This window comes from Melanostigma gelatinosum, assembly GCF_949748355.1.
Source record: "Melanostigma gelatinosum genome assembly, chromosome: 18".
NCBI lineage: Eukaryota > Metazoa > Chordata > Actinopteri > Perciformes > Zoarcidae > Melanostigma > Melanostigma gelatinosum.
Genome location: NC_136651.1, coordinates 18,278,642 through 18,303,859, shown reverse-complemented (window position 1 = coordinate 18,303,859; position 25,218 = coordinate 18,278,642). Strand labels below are relative to the sequence as shown.

Here is a 25,218-nt window from a genome sequence, read left to right as displayed (position 1 = left end):
TTTATGTTGTTTTTACCATGTAAAGTGCTTTTGAGTACCCTTTAAAGCCCTCGTCAAAATAAATGCATTAATATTATTATTATTATTATTATTACATGCATGAATGATTGCTGGGTAATGTGTATGCTGATGTTGTCCAATGTCAAGTCTCTATGTAACGGCTAGTTTGGGCGCCAAACCTGCAGCAGTAAGTAAGGAGGGCCCGTCCTGCAATGGGGCCAGTCTCAACGACCTTCACAACACTTGTGATACAGCATTGCCTCATTTCACCCGTTCTTTCCCCATCGTCCTCCTCTCTTCAGTTTTACCTCCATCTTCCCCCTCCGTCCCTCCTTTCCTCCGCTCCCCATCGCCACTGTTTCCCTTTCTTATCTGTAGCTGCAGTCAGTTCCTTCTTCTCCTTGTCGCTGTTTGCTCTGCCTGTTCGTCGAAATGCATCGCGAAGCGACAGCTGCGGATACCGGGGAGGGGAACACGCATTCACCGCCAATGAGCCGGTGTCCCCTTCTGCAAAACAAGAGGTTTATCTGAACGGACTCTCTGACCTTCCTGTCAACTTGCAGAAGCAGCTCTTGATGCTCGGGGACCCCGAGATTCTTGCTTCCATTAAAAAATAAAAAATAAAACGGCTTCCTGTTTTGTCATGACTGGTTTAGTACATCTTTGTAGGGGAGACATTTAATAATGCTCCAGAGGAAGGTCGGCTGTTGGATTCTCCTGAATGTTTCAACAGCAGCTCTGCGGTTCCTGGATGTTCAGGCTCAGCTTTTTTTTAGCGTCTTGTTGACTTTTCCAATGCTCCATTACATTTTGCCGGGTGCTGATTCTATCCATTCAAAGTCATTAACCTTATCTGCCACACACACAGTAGGGGACGCATTTGTCTGTCACCAAACCACGGAAAGTGTCTGTATTGACATTGTGATGAAGATGTGATATCCCCCCCTTCACTCAGCGACGGCACACAGGAACTTCCCGTGTGGCCCCGCCGGCTCCGATTGGCCCGTTTGGTGGAGCAACAGGAAGTGGGGAGACATATATCAGTCAGCTGGAGGCTAGTGCTTCGAAGCTGTGGAACAATAAACACAGCAGTGTGTGTTTCACACACGCACACAGAACATTCTTCCATTTAAAAACATTTTGCTGCTGTCGCTGGGACTGCTGCTTCATTCGTGTCACATGCAACATTAGTGGCACTGGCCACTCTTAAGAGTAGTGTTCAACATACACCAGTGGCGGGCGTCAGGGCCTGCAAGGCCTTCTCTGCTGGCCTAAACAGAATCACAAAGCTATTTATATTAAAAAAATAAAATAAAATTATAATTTATTTTATAATTTAATAATTTTTCTTAAATGCACTACATGTATTATAATTTATAAAAATATTTTTCCCATTATCTTATTTTCTCATTGCACAGCTACTGTCTTCCTCAGTTGCTCTCAGATCTCACCTCAGTGTCTCTGCCGCCAGTGCAGATTAAAGTGAATGGGGACGATATTGTTGATTGTCATAGTGTTCAACCAATCAGATCTTTAGTTTGACGTGTTGGGCGTATTCTTTGACGTGTCAGCGGCCGCTAGCGGCCTATAATGACGTCAGCATTATGTGCAGCGCAGTGTTCATCTGTAGCTTTCCCGCTAGGTGCAGAGTGTGCTGTGATTGGTCAGTGGGCGAGCATGTGACGAAAGTGAAACTTGTGCTTGCTAGCAGAACTGAGGTTGTTAGCACTCAGAGTTCAAGTGGAAAGATATGGAAGAAATGATGGCATGTTTAGTTTTTTTTACTGAGCTTTGTTTTTTTAACATCAAATGGCGGAAGGACGAGAAGCTGATTTAGTGGCGGAGTTACTGGGAACGCCTTTCTCAAGAAGGACATTAAGCTGCCTGAGCAAAGCCGCTACACGACACCAAAGTACGGCGGGACACTTGCAAGCTACGTGCTCTTAACAACGTTTGGAAGGACCCGAGTGGATCTCAAGATCAACGAACAAGTTCGCAGGGAAACGGAGCTCCACATTGAAAAAGTTAAGAAGAATAGGAATACTGAAAAGGACCTCTAGCTGGAACTGAAACGCACGGATGTACTGCACAGCCGAGTTATTGACCTCTTTGTAAACAAAGAGGAGGATGGACTTTGTATTTAAATAGAACAGCATTTGGTAAGCTTTTGTTTTCTTTATATCTGCAGTGTGTTCATTTTGCCTATCGTGTCGTTTATGGATATCAGATATGTATATTATATATTGTTCCCTGATGTAAATAATATTTGAATGGCCCTTGCTCTTTAATGTGAGCGTCTGGATTGTTTTGTCATGCTTTGTTGTGCAAATGTGTGACGGTTCTTGTGAGTTCGCTCTTGTCATTGTGTTAATTACATCGAGTTTGACCAGATGCATTGTCCGTTAATTGCGAAGCATCCCGTCCTGCGTGGGGTTCGGGTCCGGATCATTTAATCAGTTTGGGCTGTTTTCTTTTACAAACAAGAATGATGGTCTGGAGAAATGGGGATTGTGTGGCGATTGCTTCGCCCTGTTGGAATCAGTAGGAACAGCTAAACGCTGCGGGGAGAATGTAGCGTGAGTTTGTGCGTGTTGTTTAGTTTCCGGGGTCAGACGCTGACCCCGGAAACTAAACAGACAGACCGGTGTCCACCGAAAACGTTATATTTACCACAATTTAAGCTTCTGCATTTTCCAAATGCACCAGTATTATTTTTCGGTTTCTAAGCCTTGTACTGAACGGTTTAAAACTAATACGTGATGTTACACCCCTAGAAACAAATAACCGTAGCTGTGGCGCCATCATGAGGTTATTAGGTGGTAAGACAGCAGTGAAGGCCCAGGTATAAAATGCACGGCCCGCCACTGACATACACACATAGTGCAGTCCTGCATGTAGCGTGTGCTAAATGTACGCAGTCCACATTCTGCAATTCACTTTCAAATGTCAAGTTTTCAGAACGGAATTCATTTGTCTTGTTTTGCTTTTTCCTTTTCTTCGTGTCGGTTTTGTTTCGCTTGCTTTATTTTTTTTTCTGCGACGAAAGGCTGTTCAAGAGCAGCGGGATTATGTGTGAAGTTTCATCACAAAAGCGTCATCACGCATTCATATACCTGTGGTGTTTTTGGTCATTCATTGGCATGATATAAAGATAGAATGAAGTAGCCTCACCTCACAAGATTTTATTAATTTTTCTTAACTTAATTGGGTGTCCATTAGTCTCCTCATCTTCTCTCCGTTTTAGTATTTTTGCGTATCATTTGATTTGCTTCAAAGATGCTTTATGAATGACTGATTGATATACATGTGTGAGTGGGAGGAAGATGTTTCCACACAACAAAATGTCACGGCACACACGGCACGGTAATGGGGAAAATGATGAGCTCCAGTGGATTTGATTAGCACTAAGCATTATGGCTGGTCATCTTCTACCACACCATCACGTGTGCTAAAAAAAAGATGCGGTCCTCAGATGAAACCCAGTGGAGCTCGCCTAGATGTCACTTAATTTAGAGTCAATGAATAAACACGGACAGAAAATAAACCAAAATCCTTCAGGGGTGAGGGTGATCATCCCCTGTCCGTCATGGTTTCAACAAACAAAAGTTGCGCTCCTCAGCACGCCCTCCGACAGGCTCTTATCAGGTAAGACCCGCCCTCTTCAGATCGACAACCAATCACAAATGACAACCTAGACAAACTAGGTTTTGCGGAGAAGATGTTCATGAGCACACAAACTAGCTCTACAACCTTTCATAATATATTCAAGTGTAAATGTACGACATCTTGTCTCTGGGGGTTTCTCGGCCTTCATTCCTCTCCAATTGACAAAGCACTGATGTTCTCTGGCAAACCGGTTCAAGCGAGCAACCATGCGAACCACGCTGGGAACGAATGTGTCCGCCTTACAACATCCGAATCAGCTTCATCGGAATCACACGGACCTCTGCTAACAGTCAGGGCTGTCGAAAACGTGTGGACAGCCTCGAGGTCTATGGATTATTAGGTCTAGCCCAAAAAGAAACCACATGCTGTGAAGCATACATTATCATTACTGTCTGTCTGTGACTCTGCATGCTCCCCCGTTTACTGACTTCCCGGATGTCATAGAAACAAAAACAGCAGTGGATAACAGAGAGTAGCAACGATAGCAAGGCTAAACGTGTCAGATAAAGTACAACCTTTAAAAAACATTGGTATAATGTCAATGACATGAGTGGCATTGTCGTAGGGAAAGCCTTAAAACAACACAAGACAATAATTCAGACTTTTCTCATGTTTTTATTGTTGCTGGGATATCAACACTATGACTCTGGGTGGACATTCATTGATATTGGCCCGTACAGTATAGATTGTATGGAAATCACGTTTACGTCTGTGTCACACTTTCTACAAACTACTGGTACACGGTGTGTTTAATCTGAGGCTTGGCAACAAAAAAACATTTAAAAGCAACGTGTCACTTTGGAAGAACAGACTTTTAGACAGGAAGACCCCGACGGTTGTTCCTGATAACGTACAGATCGCCATTCTTTGAATACACTTTGGGGTGAACAGTTTTTGGTCTGAAAATGACAACATTTATCGAGTGCAACACACACCGCCCATAGCAAACATTGGACATTCAGACAGAAGTAGTCAGGATATGATGACAGGAATGTGCTAACCTGGGGAGCTTATGTGATAAAACTGTTTTTCAGGAAAGGTCACACATGTTGAAGCTGGGAAAAGGACATTGTCCTACCCTGACATGCATAATATGCTATGGACTTACATGGAAATCAATGGGTGAAAGTGTTTTGACATGCAAAATATGCCGCCAGGGAACGTTGCCCTAAAGAATGATGTTAAACGAAAAGACAAAAAAATCACTTTAAATTTTCAGTCATTGGATTTTTTTTTTTTTATCACATCACACTAAAAACAAAACCATCTGTATTCATGAGTTTGTAGTCATGCTGTGAAAATAAAAGTAGAAACCGTGCACTATACTTTCTGTAAAAGTAACACTGACATTAATCTTTGTTGTACTTTAAGGCAATTGTAAAACAACACGCAATTAAAGAGTAGGTTAAAACCACCGGAAGATCTTGTATTCGCTCACCGCCACTGGTTAAACTTCCCACATTGCTGCGGTGATGTACAAGCGTACTCTAGGACACTGTGACATCACTGATGGGTGTGGTTACAGGTGCAAAGAGGCACACTTTAAACCAGAGAGGGCTGTGAAACACTGCTTCTGAGCCTGGTTTTAAGTTACTCTTTCTGGAGGAGGACTGGAAGGCACTGCACACATAGATATCTAGTTCTGGGTCACAAACAAGTTAATAACCGTAATGGTCGACAGGAAATGCTTTAATTAGGCTCACAACACAAAAGAGCTCATGACATTATAACCATGAACAAAATCCTACAGTACGTTTGGACAGATTATAACACACTTAAATTTACAAACACAAAAATGCTTTCCCTTTGGTGATTAACTTTGAATAATATATTTTATATACATACATACTGTACACATATACTTACAACAGTGTACACAATAATGACACACTGGTAAACAGAGGCATACAAAGACAGACAGTTTAGTTGGTTTGCGATATAACCTGAAGCATTATTTTGTTCGAAAAATGGTTACAGTTAATGTCAAATATGCAGGGTTGGATCCAGAGCCGAAGACTGACAAAGTTTGGTCAACGATACAATGTTTAGTCGATTAATTGTTAGTCTATTGAGGCCTGTTGTGAAGTTAAAAGGAGTAAAGGATACACCAGCTCAAAGGCAAAACTAAAGGAATTCGGTTGAATTGTCTAAGAAGAAAATATCTAACATTGTTGCCTGAGAATTTTTGAGTTTGTTTCTTTTTCTTTTTTTTAAGTGGAAAGGCACAACTTGTCGATTAAAAAGGCCAACAGTGAACAATAGAATCATAATTCTGGATAAAAGAACTTAAGTTGACTCATAAACAGGGCGACATTTTGACCAACTCTGATAGGCACAAAAATACCAGCTGACTTCATTTCAGCTGCAGCTTAAATCCCTGACAAACATCTTGCTTCCTGGAAAACATCTGGCTGTTCGCTCGTTTGGACTGTGTATTTTGTCTGTGTATTTTGGCCAAAATGTGTTTTGAGTTGAGTCACGACGAAATTCAGCTGGTCATTTTCAACAACGTACATCACAGCGTCGCTAGGCTGGCTGACTTCAGTTGAATCTCAAGTTAATAACAGACAGTGGAGGAGTGCACGTGAGGCAATAAGATATTATTTAACAAGCGTATTATCTTAAGAGTAAACTGTGAGACGTCATTGTTGTCAGTGCCCCTTTGAAAAGAATAAGACGACCAAATTGCTTAATGTTGTGTTGTGGTATAAAAGTCCATAAAGTTGTTGCTGTAAACACCAACATGATCAGAACCCCACTTTATGCCTGTCACCCGGATACGCATGAGTCCAATCTATAATATGTGCCACCTTACAGTCACAGCGTGTAGCGTTTGGAGGATCTACGGAAGTGTATCTCAGGGTTTTGTTGACCAATCACTGGCTCTAGATAAAGTAATTTTGCGCGTTCACGTTTTCGCGCCGGGCCACTGAATTTCCCCTACACGCTTGGTCCAAGGGGAGAAGTTTCAGTCAGTTACAGTCTGCAGCTTCACCGCTAGGTGGAGCTAAATCCTACACACTGCACCTTTAAATCAATAGGACGCATGGCATGTCCCTCTGTTTAAGATGCCACGAGGAGGGACAGTGAGCAGACAGAGGCAGGGGTACAGAAAAAGGTTTGGATTATTTGTATCTGCAGCTTTTCCAAATAAGGACTGGTTCACAAAAAAAATCTAACAAAACATCATACCTTCAACCATCTTGTGTAGTGACATTAACAAAACGTCATATATTATTTTGGATGGACATCTGTATTACTTCATATCACCAATAACACTGTCGCAGAAAAAACAAATGTGTACATGACATTCAGTTTCTGGTAACAGGAGCAATATTTACACACTTTCCTGTGAGTGTTTTTAAAGCAGGGTACTGTGGTACTGTAGGAGCGAACTTCGTGAAAATTAGGAAATTCACAAACGGACGTTTTTCATGATTGCAAACTGGATTTTTATTGGCCAAGCTAGCACTGTGGCTTTATGTATGGCAATGCAATTGGCCTGTGGGTCAGTCGAGCTCTTTGGTCCAGCCTGAGATATTACTGTCATATATAACTATATGGACTGTCGTGACACAAGTGTTTGCAGTCAAAACTGTCTCATTCATGGCAAAGTTGAGTTTGTCAAGTACAAATTCAGGTAGGCACCAATTGTATCTTCATGTCCCTGCTATAAGAAGACGTGACGGCCCATCTTGCCACCTCTCACAACGAGTAAACATCAAACTCTACTTTCACATTCACTTTTTCCTCAGTCAGCCTCGTGGAGACGCCTCGCAAAACCACGAGAGGCAGACAACTCGGCACATTTCATGTCATGACCCGAAGTCTGCTAACGCTCGGCAGAGATGACCTTCACCGTGTCTCCACATGACACCGTGGCACAGAGCCTGATCTAAAACCGCAAACATCCTCCCCCTTTTTAGTGAGATCCCTGGAACAACTTGTCTCTAATTCCTCAGAGGGAACAAACAACAGATCCTGGACGCCTCATGTATTTAAGTTGGACGAAAAGAAGAAACTGGATTCACTGAAGCCTTATCAGTGGGAGATGGGGATCAGTGGAATGATGAGTTTTGGTCTAAGGTCACTTGCCATTGAAAGATGATTGAGGAATCTGCTGCAGAGATAAATAACAGCTCTGGTGACTTAAAAACTCCATAATGGTCATTTTTGGTAAGTCGCTAAACATGTCAAACATGTCAATATATTGATATATTCACTTATCTTATGAGCATCAGCAGGATGTCCCATAAATGGTTCACTTTGACGCCTGCCTTCTGGAAAGGTCAAAACCCTAGAAATGGATCCAAATACTATCGAGAAAAAAAAATCAGCCTTTTGTGTTTCTCAAAATGTAAGGTCTTTCCCAAACATGAAGGAAAAAAGAAAGAATAGTGTTGGAAAAGAGTCCTCCAATGGATGTGGAGTAACACCCCAATGGTAGTGTAATGCTATCTGAATGTAAAAGGTCTGTATGATGTAACAAGATCTGTCTTAAGAATGGGGCTCGAGGGGAAGAAGTCTGAAATTACAGGATACAAAGTTAAAGAACACTGGAGTACTGGCATTACCTTCATTTCACAGATTACTTTTAAATAGTTCATACCAGCGTTGTCCGTGACAACATATTCAAAACAATTAATAAACAACTAAGCAGAAATACTAACAGCCTATCAGAGTCCTCGTAGACGCCATCCTCTTGTTCGCTGCGATCTCATCCAGCTCGTCATCAACTCATCTGTCTAATCTTCATTCTCCGAGTCATCACCTTACTGTCTTTAGTTCGTTTCATGTTCGCAGTCCCCCTCAAGCCTTCCCGTTCACCTTCTCTCAGTCAGTATCTCCAACACAGATTAACTTCCTTCAAGCGGCTGGATTAATCCCCTGCGATGTCCAGCCCTTCCTTTTTATACCACCGAGTGTTCGTTGTTGTGGTGGTGGTGGTGGTGCGCTCCACCGCTCAGCACCGTGTGGTTGGTGGACGATGCCGACCGGTCGGAACCCTCCGCCACCGTCCCGTTGACGTTCTCCTGCCGCTGGCAGCACAGGATCTGCCTGAAGGTGGCGCTCATCTCCTTGTCGCGGTAGGAGTAGATGATGGGGTTCATGGCCGAGTTGAACTCGGCGAGTAGCAGGAAGAACTTCTCATAGGTGAGGACGTTGCAGTTGACGCAGAAGACGTCGAGGAGGAGGATGACCAGGCCGGGAGTCCAGCAGACGATGAACGCACCTGAGGAAACACAAAGCAGAGGTTGGAATTGGTGCTGAGGAAAACTGTTCAGGAATATAGATATAAAAGACAGCTCTGTTCTGAAGGTTGCTTTTGTTACTTTAAATGGGAAAACAGTTCTGAAAAGCCTGCATCTTAAACCTGCATTCTTACTAATGTCCATCAGGGGGCGACTCCTCTGATTGTATAGAAGTCTATGAGAAAATGACTCTACTTCTCAGTTTATTCATTCCCTCAGTAAGCATTTTAAACATGAGTTTATGGTCTCAATCTATAGTTTAGGTTTTCTTCAATACAGCATGATGTTTGTTTGTTAAATTATGGTCCATTTAGAGCACAATACACCATAAAGCAGAGTATTCTTTATAGAACTTTAACCCTTTCACCATGTGTTTTCACTTCATGAAAGTGAGTAATGGGTGTGAACCAGGCAACTCCTTGTCTTTCCTCTCCCTCTACTGAACCACAAAAAAGTAAAGAAGCAGAAGATTTTGAAAATGTATCCCACAACACGACCACTGATGGGATCTTAACATTTACAGAATAGGAGCTGAAGCCACTCTGCCTGGGAGCTATAGTGTTGACAACCACTCTACAACCATATCACCATCACTTAGGAACCGCACCATCAGTCTAGAGGAGGAAACCACCCATGTCACCTTGTAACCATATCTAAAACTTTTTAACGACACTTTTTGACTACAAAGTACTTTTGTTGTACAGTGTTTTCAATTACTTTGTTTTTGCGGGTACATTAGGTTACCGGTTATAGAGCCTCAAAAGCAAAACAATAACACTAAAAGCCAGATTTCTAAGTCATAATTGTACTCAAATGCATGGTGGTCATCTAATGGGGCGGGGGTGGGGGGGGGGGGGGAGTATTATTTTTTAACTACAGTAAATAGGCGTCAGACATCATTTGTAAGGGCTTTTCAAACATCATTAAAAAGATAATAATCTTGTAATGGTTTAAGTTCAGTAACGTTTAGGCAAAAAAAACGTCAGGTTCATAGTAAAAAGATGGGGGGGGGGGGGGATTCGTAATTTCTCAGGAAATCAGCCACCATTATCCCTCTCTTAATCTAAAACATCTACAGAAACATAAATGTCTGACCTCGACCTCATTGTTGCAACCAGATCTCCAGTATTCCATTACCAAATCTACAACCTCCTCACCTCATTTGGGTGAGCACAATGCATCATCATTCCTCTGATGAGACGGGTTTCGCAAAGTCGAGGGGGGGGGGGGGGGTGTAACTGACTCATCACTCATGAATGTGGAGTTCAAGTATTGTGAATCCAGTCGACAGATGCTATTTGTCACAACTACGGGACAACTGTAGGGCAAGCAGTAAGGCAAAGAGTCTTGATGAGAAATAAATAGGGCGAGCAGAGACGGGGGGGGGGCAGAGACGATATTGACAGGGAGGCCTGTTATCTGTTAGTGTTTTGCAGGCAGCAGCTGCAGCGAAGGATTGACCTCACTTCTCAACTATGCAAGCAGACTCTCCAGAGTTTGATAAATTTCTCAAACGTTTCGGCAGAGAAACTATCTGAGCTAGATGTCAGGAAGTGAAACATCTTTCTCTGAACGGGATTCGCACAGAAAATAAAAACAGCACAGAACTTAAAAAGGAAAAAAGGAAAACAAGACAAATACTTCTGACAAGCACGATGATGGTTTATTAATGGTGGCAAGCACGATGATGGTTTATTAATGGACCACGTTTCCGGCTTTTAGTGTCAGTCTCATTTTGATTTAGTGCAGATGGAAACACACAGCCTGCTTCTGAAATCGACCCGAACCACATCCTATATTGTTGTCCGAGTGAAAAAACCTGCTGCTTCTTTCACATGAGTTGTTCTGTTTTAAATGGAGAGCGAACCATGTATATTTACAGGATATTTGCCCCCCCCTTAGAGTGAGAAAGAAAACAGTCTTTGTGTGAAGCTATGACCGGAGAGGTTTCACCCCTCGAATCCTTTCATTTCCTCTCTGGATCCAGGGGTATACGGTTGCTTGTGTGACACCCTTCATCTCAAAAACTGCCCCTTTTACTTATGCCCAAACTAAATACGTGCACGGTTTACCACATAGGGCAGGGTTACCCCCACAGAGGGTCGTTTTTGTTGACGGTAGGAACAAACAGATATTTTGGCCCAAGTGATTCAGTACTTGGAAATGCCACATGGAGGGAAAAGAGACGAGAGAAATGGAAAGTCAGTGGAGGAGAGTAAATAAACACGGCTCCGGCACATCAGGCCTGGAAAGATTTGGAAATGTATGGAAAACCACTTTGACACTTCCCAAGGCGTGTATGTATGGGTGTTACCGTCGCAACAGTGTTTGATGTGACATATTGGGCCTCATGCAGCAACATCCTCTTCAATTTATCAGATATTTTCTCTTAATTAGAGACAAGATAAGAGAAGTCAACTCCAGACGCACCAAAAGTTCGTATCGGCTCTTCCCCAGGTGTGAATGATGAATCCCCCTTGATCACACACGTGGCCGTTTGCTTATCGTTAGCATAGGTAACACCCCCTGAACACCATATAAGGGCAGCCCTTATGCCGTGTGCAAATACTCTGACACATGCCCAAGAATTAAAAAACAAAAAGCCTGTGAGAGGAAGAACTGTAGCAGTTGCTGTACGGTGAAATAAATTTAAGCGGAGTAAACACTCCACACAGAAGCTGAACACAACCAATATCATCCACATGTTTTATCGTCTTTAAATGGGATCAATGGTCTTTCTTTAATAATCCAATCATTATAATTACTCTAAAACGTATAATAATTCTAAGTTTTTCAAATTTAAAACTTGTGTTTCCTTGAGATGGATGGTCTCAACCTCTCAGAACATCCAGCTGCTTACAAATACATTTGTTGTTATATCGCTTCCTGCCTGAGGCCGTATGTGACATTTAAAGGATCATCTTCAGCCCTGTTGTGATGTGACCTTGTTGAAAGCCATGTCCTTATTTTCTTATTTCGACCACCTGGTTTTCTTCTTCTTTCTTTTTTACCAGGAATACTTTTTTTTATTAAAGCTGTCGTGCTTTTGTTTCCTTTCTTTTTGGTTCTGGCAGAAATAGGCTTCCATAAGAGAGAGAACAGAGGGCTATGGGAACAAAAATAAGGAAATAATAGAGACCAGACTACGGCACTCCACACTCCTACAAATACACGCACACACACACACACACACACACACACACACATGCAAAAGCCACAGATAAATACTCATATGTGGAGAAACACACACGCGAACACTCACTTACATAACTACACATGGCTCAAAGACGGACGGAGGAGCTCTCAAACTTGACCTGAAAACGTTATGACGGTGTTGAGAAAGCACTCAGTGATTGTAATGCTCAGCGAATTACAAAGTTGTTGTTTTTTCCGAGCGATGATATTGGTATTTTCCTGTCACTTCCTCCGGCAGATTAGGAGATGTGGATCTCTTTCCACATCTAACTCGGTGTTTGTTACGAGAGGCTTGGCTCTAATGGCCGACGTGTCGTGTTTCTTGCAGGGAGAAATACCTCATTAAGAGGTTTATGATGTTGCTCACCAGCGTTACTGTCTACAGCAGCTTGTTCCGCTGTCCTCAGTCACATGTAATGCGCTGCAGAATTCCATGAACACAAGGTCAAATGGCTTAAAGGATCATTCTGGTGCTTTTGAATGTTTGGTCCTTTAACGAGAAATTACACGTTTTTGGTTTATTGCTTGCATCAGTTTAAAAACAAACAGAAACAAGAGAGGTAATGAACATTATGTTGTCCAGCTTTGTCAAAGTTACATTAGCCAACTACACTTGCTTTAAGAGTGTCTTCTATGAGTGAGTTTGGGGGCGAGGTGGGGGTTGGGTATCGGTGAGGTGGTTTCCACAGAACACACTGTCGACAGCTGACATACGCTGGTTATTTTTAAAGCATGACCACAATTATGACCACAATTGTTTCCTGAACTTAACCAAGTATGTACTATCATAATCAAGCAGTCGTATCTAAACCTGTCACCACAATGTTTCCCTAACTTTAACAAAGTTTTAACCCCAACACGCATGGGCAAACACACATTTTGTCGTCTCAATATAGGACTTGTTGGGGAGACTAAATGTTCTGGAACCTCCTCCAATCGTAGCTTGCTAACTTTGACGATTTGAGCGACGTACATCAGAGGCGATCAAAGGGGGAGGTGCTAGTCTTGCAAGTCGTTTTGTCAGAACTTCACGAGGCATCGTTGCACCCAAAACTGGATAATGGAACAGGGAGAAATGAAATTGAATTGAATGACTGACGCTTCATCACGTCGTTGGAGCATTGGAAAAAAAGGTTGGGACTGGCTTTGCAGCGCGCCACGCCACGCCCTTGTGCGACCATGTCATTGGCTTCCATTGAAAATTACTACTGGCCTGTTGCTGTGTCGCGTGTAGTGTGAACACAGCATTGTGCTGATGGATTCGTGCGGCTTCAAATTCTGCTATCTGGGATCCTCACACCTTCCTATCGCGCGTCTTCACATCGGCTTAAGTTTCCACTAATGTTCAAATATTGATAAACCTCCAATATTGAATTACTGCTCTCTGTGTGTCTCATCGCCTTTCTTCCCATTAATCTCTCTTTCTCTCGCTGGTTTCCTGTCCCTCTCCTCTCCTCCCCCACTCTCTCTCTCTCTCTTTCATTAACTTATCTCTCCTTTCTTAAGCACTTCACCCCTTTCTTTCTGCAACCTGTCTTCCTCTCTACGCCCATCCATGTCCGTCTCAATTTGTTCATCCCTCGATCATATTTCCCCACCCCGACCAATATTTAAAAAAACAAGATCGGAGCCATTATTCTGAAATGGCCCGGTGGCTTTCCATTTGTCCACGAAGGGATTTCTTTTTCCTCTCCCCTCTTTCCCACATCACCAACTTCCACACACCCACACACGCACACACACGCACACACACACACACACACACACACACACACACACACACACACACACACACACACACACACACACACACACACACACACACACACACACACACACACACACACACACACACACACTGGGGGATAGATACAGTAGATGTTCCCATTCAGCAGCTGAGTGTTTACAATTGTTGATAAAGAGGCTTGTGGTGGACACTAGAGATGGGAGTCTGGTGATGGTGTTGTCACGGTGATCTAATGGGTCAAGAAACGCGTTTTTTTGACTGGAAGTACAGTGAGGTCTTTGAAACGGTAATAATGAGGGCTTTTCTGCTCAGCTGGCACAAACAGAATGGGACATATCTGCAGGGCTGTTGGTCAGCAGCAGTGACGAGCCACAGCCACCAAATTCTGAGTCTAATTTTCTAAAATAGCATCTGATTTAAAGCATCACCTTTAGTACTTGAATATATAAAATGATACCAGTCCAGTCCTATAACTGTTTTAGCGTTTTAGCTTAGCTAATACGAAATTTTGGCTTCAGTCTATGAACGCAGATGTTTTCTTATTTTCCAATCGACTCTATTTTGCCCCAAAACTAATTCCTTCCCATTGCTGCTGGTTAATGGTCTGTTACAGTATTTCTCAATTGCTAAAACACTAAAACCCATTGGCTGAACAAAGTTCTCAGTTGCCTGAACTCATTTAGCTAATTGTGCAGTCTGTTGTCAATACCTTAAACTGTGTCACATGGTAAAACACAATTTGCAGATCTCACTTAGACTTTTCAGCAAAACTCTAAACACATTCTCAGTCTCAAAACACATTCTGCACTCTCATGCACATGTCATCCATACTGGTAAACACAAGTGGCAACAATCAAATACAAATAGAGAACACATGTCATTGATTAAACACAATCACTCAAAATTGATTTCACTTGTATCAAATGATGTGACACAACCAATATTAGCCAGTTTAGAGAGCAAACAGGTGGTTGAAGGTGATGTCGACGAAGTGCTCTGGCCTGACCCAGCCCAAAGACAAGAGGAAGCACATTGATGACATGTTGACTCCTTTGATTTTTGTCCCTTTTACTGTAGTATTGTATACTGCAGTAGGCCTACAGTGCATTGTAGGCTGTATAATGTACAATACGTAAACAAATTGTATGGCCTTGAACATCGTGCTTTCTATTTGTTACAGTCACAGCACTGACTGCTCAATAGATTTTGACTGGCTGCAGGTTCATATCAACAAAGAACAAGAATTACAGTATCACAGAGACAAAGGACACGTTTGTGAGATGCAGGGTACAGTACTGTACAAATAGGGGTACAAGGAGGAGGAAGAACAAAATAAATTGCAAAGAGCAAAACACAGTCGTAATTTCTGTTCAATTTTGAGCGACTGTAATAGAACATGTTTTCGTTCATATGAAATTTGTTTTGAGATTAAAAATCGACTTCTCCCTGAGAACTATATGTTTTGAACAATGTGTTTTCTATTCATTGGTGTATTGTTTACTGACTGCTTGATGGTGTATGTTATTTTGATCACTTTGTTTATGATTTGAGAGCAGTGTTTGATTTTGAGCACAGGTAAAACTGTTTTGAGGCGAAAGTTTCATTTTGCAAGAGGATTCAGAGGTTTTGTAAATAGTGCTTGAAGATGAGGTTTTGTGTTTACAGTTTTGAGAGAATGGGGGACCGTTTCAAGAAATGTGTCTTAGCAATTGAGAAAAACTGTAATCTGGCTCACAGTTGACTATACTTGAGACCTTTCAGTTGTTAATTGCAGGCCTACAAATCCAAGCAAACTTGGTGTGTGGTAGTCGTTTGATGACACTGTATAGATATTTGAGCGGAACTTGCCAGAAATGAACAACTGGCTCTGCAGGAACAGGACTCATGCGGACAGATGCTGCCGTTGTGAGCGACTAGAAAAGCTTGCATTGTTGCCTTAAGTGCTTCACACAAACCCACAGAAAACAGGTGACATCGCGAGCCAGTCACGTTTTCCACGCTGACGCCGGATTGGAGGGTTGCCGTCAGCTCTGCATGAAATGTGTGTGGGTGTCAATTTTGAAATCTAGCCATGAAAAATCGGTGTGCTCTATATAACATTGATTGGTTATACATTGTGGGTTTCAGTCAGCGGTGTGGCATCTGTGTGCATGTGTTGGGATGATGGTATGTGTTGGCGCTCCGCGCTGTCTGACGATGCGGGCGCGTACAGCACCATGGGCTTTGACATAATCAAATCATTCACAGACAGACTGTGTGAGCCAGCACCTGACACACAGGGAACAAGGGTTACGGTTGATTCGACAATGCAGTCGACTCATTGATGAGTGATGTGGAGAATCTCTGCTGGTGTCATTCAAACATTTTTTATTTTTTATTTATTTCAAGCAGAGAAGCACCAGTAGCTGAATGGACCAGCAAGACTGTCAGTCACCAGATCAGTATCATTTGACTACATTTGGTTGTTGTTTGATTAAAGGTATAGTAGGCTACATCTGTAATAAAGCTGATGTCTGCTGATATATTGGCCTGGCCAATTTAAAACGTATTAACTAAACATCCTCATAGCCTTTTCCATCATAAAACGGAAACATTTAAAAGCATGAATCTCACCTTTGTGTGGCTTTCGTGTGTGTAAGTTACATCTACAATGTGATTTTGTAGCGGAATTCTCTTTCTGAAAAAAGAAAAAGCCTTTAAAGGTACCCTGTGGGGTTTTCTTGAAAAAGCACCTTCACTTTGTGTTTGTACATGTGTATATTTGATTTCAGTGAGTGTGTTTCCCTATCTCTATTGTCTTTGGAAAAACAACTTTTTTTTGTCAACAAGCCAGATTCTGGTTCAGTTTCCCATCAGTTGACTTTATGTGAATGGAGCCATCCCTGTGTGCCACTGTTCTTTATCGAGCCTGTGGGGTTTATGTGAGTGTGGGAGAGTCTCTGTGTATACATGCTTGTGCTGCGCTTATGAATGCGTGCAAGTGCGTGTAACCAACTTTCCTGTCTTTCCAGGAAAATAAATCACCCATGGCTGGTTTTGCAGCATCCTGAAAGGGACAAGTGGACAGAGGACAGCAGGCAGCAGGGGAGCACTTATCATCATGTGGTCGGCAGCTGGGAAGCTGGGAGACGCTGGACGGGGAATTGCTGTGGGGTTTTACTTCCTCATCAAGCAGCAAAGGCTGAACCCATACTCACAGGCAACTTTAACCCCGCTGGAGACATAGTTACCTTTTTTTTATTAACTTTGGACAGTGTAAGACAAAGAGGCAAAGAGAGATGTTTTTTTGTTCAAATGTACCCTTCTATCTGCACAAGAAAAAAGAAAAACTGTTATTTTCTCTCCTCTGTGCTCAAAAATGAGCTCACTCAGAAACAGCAGTGGATTTCAGACTGAACCAAAGCACATCACACCCTTGCTCAAAAGACCTACTTTCCCAGTGAGGGTTTGGCATCGGTAAAAAGAAAGATTTCATTTTTTTCCGGGAATTCGAAACAGTAAGGATTCAAATTAATAATGCTGAGATTTATTACTATTGAACTGAAGTAAAACTGTTCATACCAGAGCCAGACGATCACTTAAACATGCCTTTGCAGTGCAGCCTAAGCCTAAACAGCCCGTTCTCATTCCCAGGGCATCAAAAACACTCACCGGGCTTTCTGCTGCTTGTACTACAGTGGAAACCCACCCGCGTCATTATTAGACAGTCAGAGAAAATGGCGTTGTATAAAGACCCACAAAGAAAAACATATGGCGTGGGGAGGGTCAAACAAACACTGGACTTTCACACAGGAGACCACTGTTTGTGTCCAAAAATGAGTTATTTTGAAATTACGTGTTTTCCCTACGTATTATTTGTTTTACTTAGTTTAGTTGAACTTTCCTTAAATCGCAGCAGTCGGCTACAACCTTTCAGGGCCAAATAGCAGCAGAGTATGTGATTTCACTTCTCCTTCAGTATGTTGCATCCTGCCGATTCCAGATCCACCTCGAGATTAAAGCTTCGACAGTCACATCTTGACCCCAGGCCGGTCCTTTACTGGGAGAACCTCGTATTGAGCAACTCCAGAAAGAGGGCCTTACATATTTAGTTTAATTTCAAAGGAATCCACTGCTGTTTCGAGATGTAGTTACCTTGAGCATGTCATCTATTTATAGTTTATTATTTTTTTGGGGGGGTATTATTAAGTGTTATTGGACTCAGACTTCTCTCTGTAGTGGTGAATAAAAAACTGACGACATAAGTGAGGAGCAGCTGCAATGACAGGATGGCTTTCAAACCGATGAACGTAATCCACTAACATCCTAATTACAGTAATTTACTTCACATCTAGCACCTCATACCTTATAGCCATTGGAAGGCATGGACATGTCTGCAGATGAGACACAGAAACAAACAAAGCATCTCCATGCAGCAGAAAATGTATGTCCTCCCATTTTAAACATACTGCAGACTGCTGCTGTCCACGGCTTTGACTTAAAGACAACAGAGGCAACAGGATGAGATAACACAGCACGTAAGAGACAAATCACACGGAATCCTTTGGTTTGTTTTGTCTGGGACCAACACATCCTGGCTTCCAGGCAGTAAGAAGTCTCTTTCCCACAATTCACTCTTCAACGACTGAGTTAGTCAGTCTGCTTCTGTGCTGTAACGTAAAAAAACTAAAAAACAACCAGCAATGCCTCTATTCATTACACACCACTGAAGAGGCCTAAAGTCTTGCAAAGTTGGCCAAGTTCCTCGACTGATTGGGGAGACATAAAACTGTCAGACTGCATGCACAGCTTAGCGCGAAAGTAAAACAGGCGCTGCTGCTTCAGAAGAGAGCATTGTCACTGCATGTATGTGTTTACAACCACCACACAACTGGAGCATACAGTATTACATTGAAGGACAATTCCAGATTATTACAATTTGCTTCTTATTTTCAGAAGTATTTTTTTATCTGAGGGAGTTGTGCTATATATATATATTATATTGCCCCACAACAGTGAATCTAACTGATAATGCTCTTATCAGCTGTAGATGGGCGGATTAGCTGTGAATATTTCACAATTGCTGACATGCATTGGCAGGCTCGTAAAAATACCATCATAATATCTGTAAATGATGCAAGATACTAGCAGGCCGATGAGCATCAGTTTTACCAGTTATCAGTTTGCATTCAGCAGAAATCTGATAGTAACCTTAAAGGGGACATGTCATGATCATCTTCAGGTGCATACTTGTATTTGGGGTCTCTACTAGAACATGTTGACATGCTTGAACATTCAAAAAAAACACTTGATTTGTCTCAAACTGTCGATCTTAATATATCCGCATTCACCCTCTGTCTGAAACGCTCCATTTGAGTGTCTGTCTCTTTAAGAACCCTTCATGAAAAAGCCTAGTCTGCTCTGATTGGCTTGCGAGAAAACAATAAATGGTCCACAGGTATAGTTTTTAAGTGAAAATATTCAGATAAGGGCCGGTATATTCTAATGAGCCTGCATGTGACATAGGAAGGGGAACAAAATGTGAATGGCTTGTTGAATCACGTTTCCTGATCGGATGTTGGTGAAAAAACGGAATGGATTGTCTTATTTCACAGTTTGTGGGGTGGTAGGCACTCCAGACAGACAAATGTTTGTGCAAAACGTTTTTCCTGATATACCCCATTTATCACAGCATCGCATCTGTCCCAGTTAATGACAAACCTTCTCAAATGGAGCAATTAGTGTTTGTTGACGGACATATTTAGTCGTAGACTTTGTCGACGCAACTATCTTATTTTCCATGACTAAGCCGAGACGATGACAAGACGACGGCAACATCATGAAACACAAACTGTGACTATATCAATCCGCAATTTTGTTGACAAAAAGAAATTGTAGTTTGAAAAATAAAACGTGACCAAAATGAAGTTAGCCGCTAACTGAAGGTCAGTCTCCGGAGCTGCAGTTGGCTAGCGACAGCAGACGACGAGCACTGTCTACTATTAAATTAGTAATGCTAACTTACCTAAATTAAACATATCTATGTCAACAACAGGGCTTGGGGGATAGAAAGAAGGTGATAGTTTGGCACATTTTGGCGCTGATGTTTTCTACATTGAGTGAAATGTTCAATATAATCTGATGATGAACAAAGATGAAAACACCAACAGTTTTCAGTCACTAAAACTATACTAAAATGGTTACATTTTCTTTGACTGAGATAAAACTAAAATGCCCTGTACTGTATACATTAGACATGTTCAGTGCAGTGTAGTCTGGGGTAAAGCCAAGACATTTAAAGGCTTGTATGGTGATGCCATGAAGACGATCTGGAGGCTCTTTTCTCACCTTCCTCTAAACGAAATGTTTGTAAGTATTTCCCCACCCAATTTGCAGAAGTGGGCGTTTCATCTCCACTTTCACTTTCATCGTGAAACAAAGAAAGTGATTTTGATTACGGTGAAAAAACAGAGGGAAACCATATCTTGTACAATGTCAGTCAACAAACCACATCTGTCAACGTGCTACGGCAGCAATGTTTCACCTCTTGCACCTGAGATATACTGCACCAAGCTGCTCAGCTACAGATGCTCACGGTCGCCTTTGGTCTCAGAAAAATGAAACGCAACAACCGTTTTTCGTGAAATTGCTCGTTTACAATCACATGAACGGGTTTCGTCAGGGGACCGGGTTGGCTGAGATGATGTATTTGAGGCCTACAGTCGTGCAAGGCAGACACTTGTGTTTGTGCTGAATGATGCAGCCTCACAGATAGAGCTATCAACAGATTCATTGTTCTGCTACTGTGTAGCTCAGGCGTGGGCAAAGTACGGCCCACGGGCCGAATCCGGCCCGCCACGTCATTTTATGTGGCCCGCGAATCCGCCAGAAAAAAAAAAGATTTAAATTTTTTTTAAATTATTTTTTTACAAAAATTAGGGCCTTACAAATCGCGCAATTATTACGCCACTCAATAAGTCGCGGAGATGTTTGAATATAAAAAGGAAAGTTGAGTTGAGCCATTCGCGCCGCCGGTCTCGCCGGGGGCTATTTGTGTTCATTCGCACTGGACACGCCGGAGAGGGGGCGGGGCTTATCCCCCTGAAAGCCGTCAACTGTCCGCCATTAACCATGGGAAAAAAATAACCTCTATTTCTGCTTAGTAGGTGTTGTGGAAGTCACAGATATCCCGGGAAACTAAACTAAATATGTTAGGAGTAGTTACATTTACACCGTCTTACATTTACAACCGGCCCTTTGAGGGCGACCGTGATGATGATGTGGCCCCAGAGTGAAAATGAGTTTGACACCCCTGGGTTATGGAATAAAAAAAATACCGTGTAAGATCCCAGTTAACTGAAGAGCTGTGAACACCTCAGATCTGTTCTGAGAATTGCCACAACCAAAACTGACACCAAACGTTGACGCACTGGTTAAAAAGGGTGACCAACAACACTGTTCCCACTAAAATTAAATGCAAGTTACTTTTTAGGTCATGGCTTTTACTTGTAATTCATATTAGTTCACACGAACACTCCATTCATCTGCTACTGGCCCGGCCCGTCTGTCAAATTTCAAAATTCAATGTGGCCCCCAAGCCAAAACATTTGCCCACCCCGTGTAGCTGATGACTTCAAATGTTGCATTCACTGCTACAGAGATATATCACTGGATATACACAGTAGATGTAGCTTGCTAGATATACATTGATGCAGTATAAATGGAGCAGATAACTAGATACATGGAGATAAATGGATAGACAGGCAGAAAGACAGACTGTATCTCTTCCTTACCCAACACAATCACCACGGTTTTCAGCAGAGACATCATGGTATCTCGGTTGCGCCGTGGCCCGGAGCTGTGCCGCGACATCCTCATGGTCCTCTGGCGCACATAGACAAAGATGTGGGCATAGAGCGTCACCATCACAGCGAACGTCACGAGGTTAAACAACGCCCAGAAGGTCAGGTAGGAGTTGCTGTAAAGCGGCGCCATGTTGGAGCAGTGCTCGAGACTACAGATGCAGTTCCAGCCCACGCTGGGGATGGCCCCCATGACGATGGACATGGTCCAGATTATGACGATCACCACCACCACGCGGCGGTTGCTCATGCGCGTGTGCAGCTGCATGCGGAACACGGTGATGTGGCGCTCGATGGCGATGGCGAGCAGGTTGGCCACGGACGCCGTCAGGCTGGTGTCGATCAAGCCCTGGCGCAGCAGCCACGTGGACACGGTCAGGTGCCTGGTGTTCGGCCCCGTGTTGAACATCAAGTAGAAGTAGGCCAGTCCGGCAAAGAAATCAGCAGCCGCCAGGTTGGCCATCAGGTAGTAGATGGGAAAGTGGAATCTCCTGTTGACGTAGATGGCAATCATCACCAGGAGGTTGGCGAGCATGATGAAGATGCACACGGTGATGCCCAGGCCCATCACCAGCCTGCTGACGGTGTCCCATTCGGTGGCAAGGTACTTGCCGCTGTGGTTGTAGAAGAAGGTGATGGTCTCGTTGTAGTAGCACTGTTCATTGTCCATGGTGGCAGTGGTGCTTTCTGAAGGGAGAAAATGAATTAGATATGTTAGCAATGATTTATGTGTGTATCTGTTGGTATATATGTAGAGGCACTGATCATTTTATTTTAAAAAAGCGAGGTTTATTGTTCACATGCACTGCTCTGTAACACTGCTCACCATCTCAAGACAATACCCAGGGATTAAAAACACCACGGAAGGGCTAGATTTCTAGATTTCTTTCTGCTTGTTTGAAGATCACAAAAGATAGATTGAAGTGAGCAACGTCTGTGAGTCTTATTATTCCAGAATTACTTAAAAAAAAGAAGAAGAAAGTGAGAACATTTGTGCATCTGAATTGCAAAGGTCACGCCCGCTCAATAATTTGCATTTTTATTCTTGATCACATGTCGGAATCATCAACCAATACATCCAAATCGCCATAATATGGTAAAAAAAGTGTTCTTTAGCTACCATTTAAAGCATGATAAAGGTTTTTGAGAAATAACATTCAAACTATATATTCACATGGGTTTAGGACACCCCCCCCCCCCTTAGATTTAGACTGGACATCATTAGTGGTCGTGTGTGTGGCGTGTGTGTGGTGAGCGTTTCACAAACAGAAAAACAGAATCGTTAAGAGGTGAACAGCTTTATAAGAGCAAAAAAACGATTGTTAGAAACAAAACTCCTATTGTCTGCAGTCGCAAGTGTGATGTGTGTGCGTCTGCGTGCTCGCCCGCTATGTGTGTGCAGCTGTGTGTGTTTATGTTTGCTGTGTGAATAAACCCCTGTGTGAGTGTGAATAAACCCCTGTGTGATATGAAGCTGCCATGTATGTTTTTTGGGTTTTTTCCATCTGGTTGACTTTTACAAGTGTTCCTGCTTTAAAAAAAGAAAAGAAAAAGCGCATCAGAGGAAACTTAGAAAACTGAGCGGCAACGTGACGCTTAGAGTCGACTCACACGCACATAAGCAATGCTCACAGGAACATGTGTGTGTGTGTGTGTATGTGTGTGTGTGTGTGTAATTAGCTCCAGACCCACACAGATGCTAGCTATTCTGTCTCATGCACCCCGGACCGGAAACAAGACCTCAGGGCTATAGTAGGGGAGAGCGTGTGCGCGTGTGTGTGGAAGTAAGACGGAGACGAATGGAGAGGAGGCTGGGGGACGACTAATGAAAGGACGAGTATTAGAAGTTCTGCGTCAAAGGCCGGTGTTATTTGTTGAAACACGTCTCTCTTCATTTACCTTCCTGTGAGACCGACCACATAAGTGTTAACACATAACACATAACACATAACACTGTTTGGTCCGTTGTTCCCCTTTGGTGTCTGCGGTGAGTTTGTGATTTCCTTAGATACATGATGTAATTCTCAGCTTTTTAAACGTCGCTTTTTATCCAGAGAAAGCCGAGCACCAAGAGGCGCTGAGTGACAGGATAGATCCACGGCGAGGGAGACTCTTCGACAATAACCCCCCCCCCCCTGCGGATGAAAGCCCATTCATTCTGCTTGTCATCTGCGGTTGATGGCCTGGACGTCTGGAGGGAGCAGCCTCCGGGGCTTAGGTGCTTGAGGCCAGCCGTTAGTACTAGAAAGTGGAGGAAGTGTCAGTGGCCTCTCAGTACACATTCCCAACACTTTCATCAGACCCTCGGAGCCTGCAGAGAAAGATCCTGTCATTGTGTGTGTGTTTGTGTGTGTGTGTGTGTGTGTGTGTGTGTGTGTGTGTGTGTCTGTGTGTGTGTGTGTGTGTGTGAGTGTGTGTGTGTTTGTTTGCAACAGACGCTGGGTGGGTCGTGAAAAAGGGAAATATTGAGCAAGAAAGAGGACATGGAAAAAGGGGATTTTGGAATTCTGTGTTCCTGCACCTGGGTGTGTACGTATATGTGCACTGTAAAAGAGTTTGAATGACTAAGTTGTTGAAGCATTTTCGTGTGTTTGTGTGTCTGTGCGTGCGTGTGTGTGTGTGTATGTTTGAGCGGGAGTGTGTGTGTACAATATGTTGAACCCCGGGTTTTAAAGACAGAGAACAAAACGCTCGCTGTTCCTGAGTGTGTGTCGACACACTCTCTTCATGCTTGTTAGTAATGTGTGATAAAGTCTGGCTCTGTGGACGGAGAGAGAAAAGAAAGTGTGTGTGTGTGTGTGTGTGTCTAACTGGCTATGAAAGGACCACCCTGCAATCCACACAAGTGAGGTCATAACTCAAGCATCAGGGCTGCATCTGTATATTCATAACGTGCCCCCAATCTAAACACACACACTTTTAGATTATGATACACATGGAAATTTGGGCCTTACAGCGGTGCTGAGGAGGCCACAAATATACTGAAGGAACAGTGTGCAGCATTTATTAAAGAGATCTATTGGTATCAATGAAACATAACATTAAGTATGTTTTCTTACATGTAAGTAAGAATTGTTGTGTTTTCGTTACCTTAGAAAGAGCTGTTTATACAGAGCGGGTCCTCTTTACGGAACCGGCCGCCATTTTTATACAGCAGCCCAGAACGGACAATATTTCCCTTTTTCACGACCCACCCAGCGTCTGTTGCAAACAAACACACACTCACACACACACACAAACACTCACTCCTGAGAAAGTCATTTGTGATTTTGTGTCAGCTACTGTAGCTCTCCTACAGACTTGGCTAAACCTGTAACCTCACTGCTAGGTAGGGCTGGGCGATAAATCGATTTAATCGATTAATTCGAATGTGTGCTTTAAGGCGATGTGTTTTATTGAAAATCGAGAAAATCGCCCCCACCCTCCCCCCCCGTTGGGTTCCCGTAGTTGAGTGCGCGCGCATTGTTTACAAACGAAAACAATGGCGGCCAGCAGTGAAGCTCTCGTTCTTAAGAGA

General features: G+C 42.9%; 1 protein-coding gene across 1 annotated transcript in view; it reads right to left on the bottom strand.

Moving 5' to 3' along the window:
• Positions 1-4,283: 4,283 nt before the first annotated feature.
• The window catches only part of lpar1 (lysophosphatidic acid receptor 1), a 34,024-nt gene continuing 13,089 nt past the window's right edge, over positions 4,284-25,218 (bottom strand). The window contains exons 2-3 of the mRNA XM_079290157.1: positions 21,633-22,388; positions 4,284-8,899 (exon numbers count right to left, since the gene is read on the bottom strand). Coding sequence (XP_079146283.1) covers positions 8,577-8,899; positions 21,633-22,371 — 1,062 coding nt within the window. The 5' untranslated portion in view covers positions 22,372-22,388 and the 3' untranslated portion in view covers positions 4,284-8,576. The remainder of the gene's footprint in view (positions 8,900-21,632; positions 22,389-25,218) is intronic.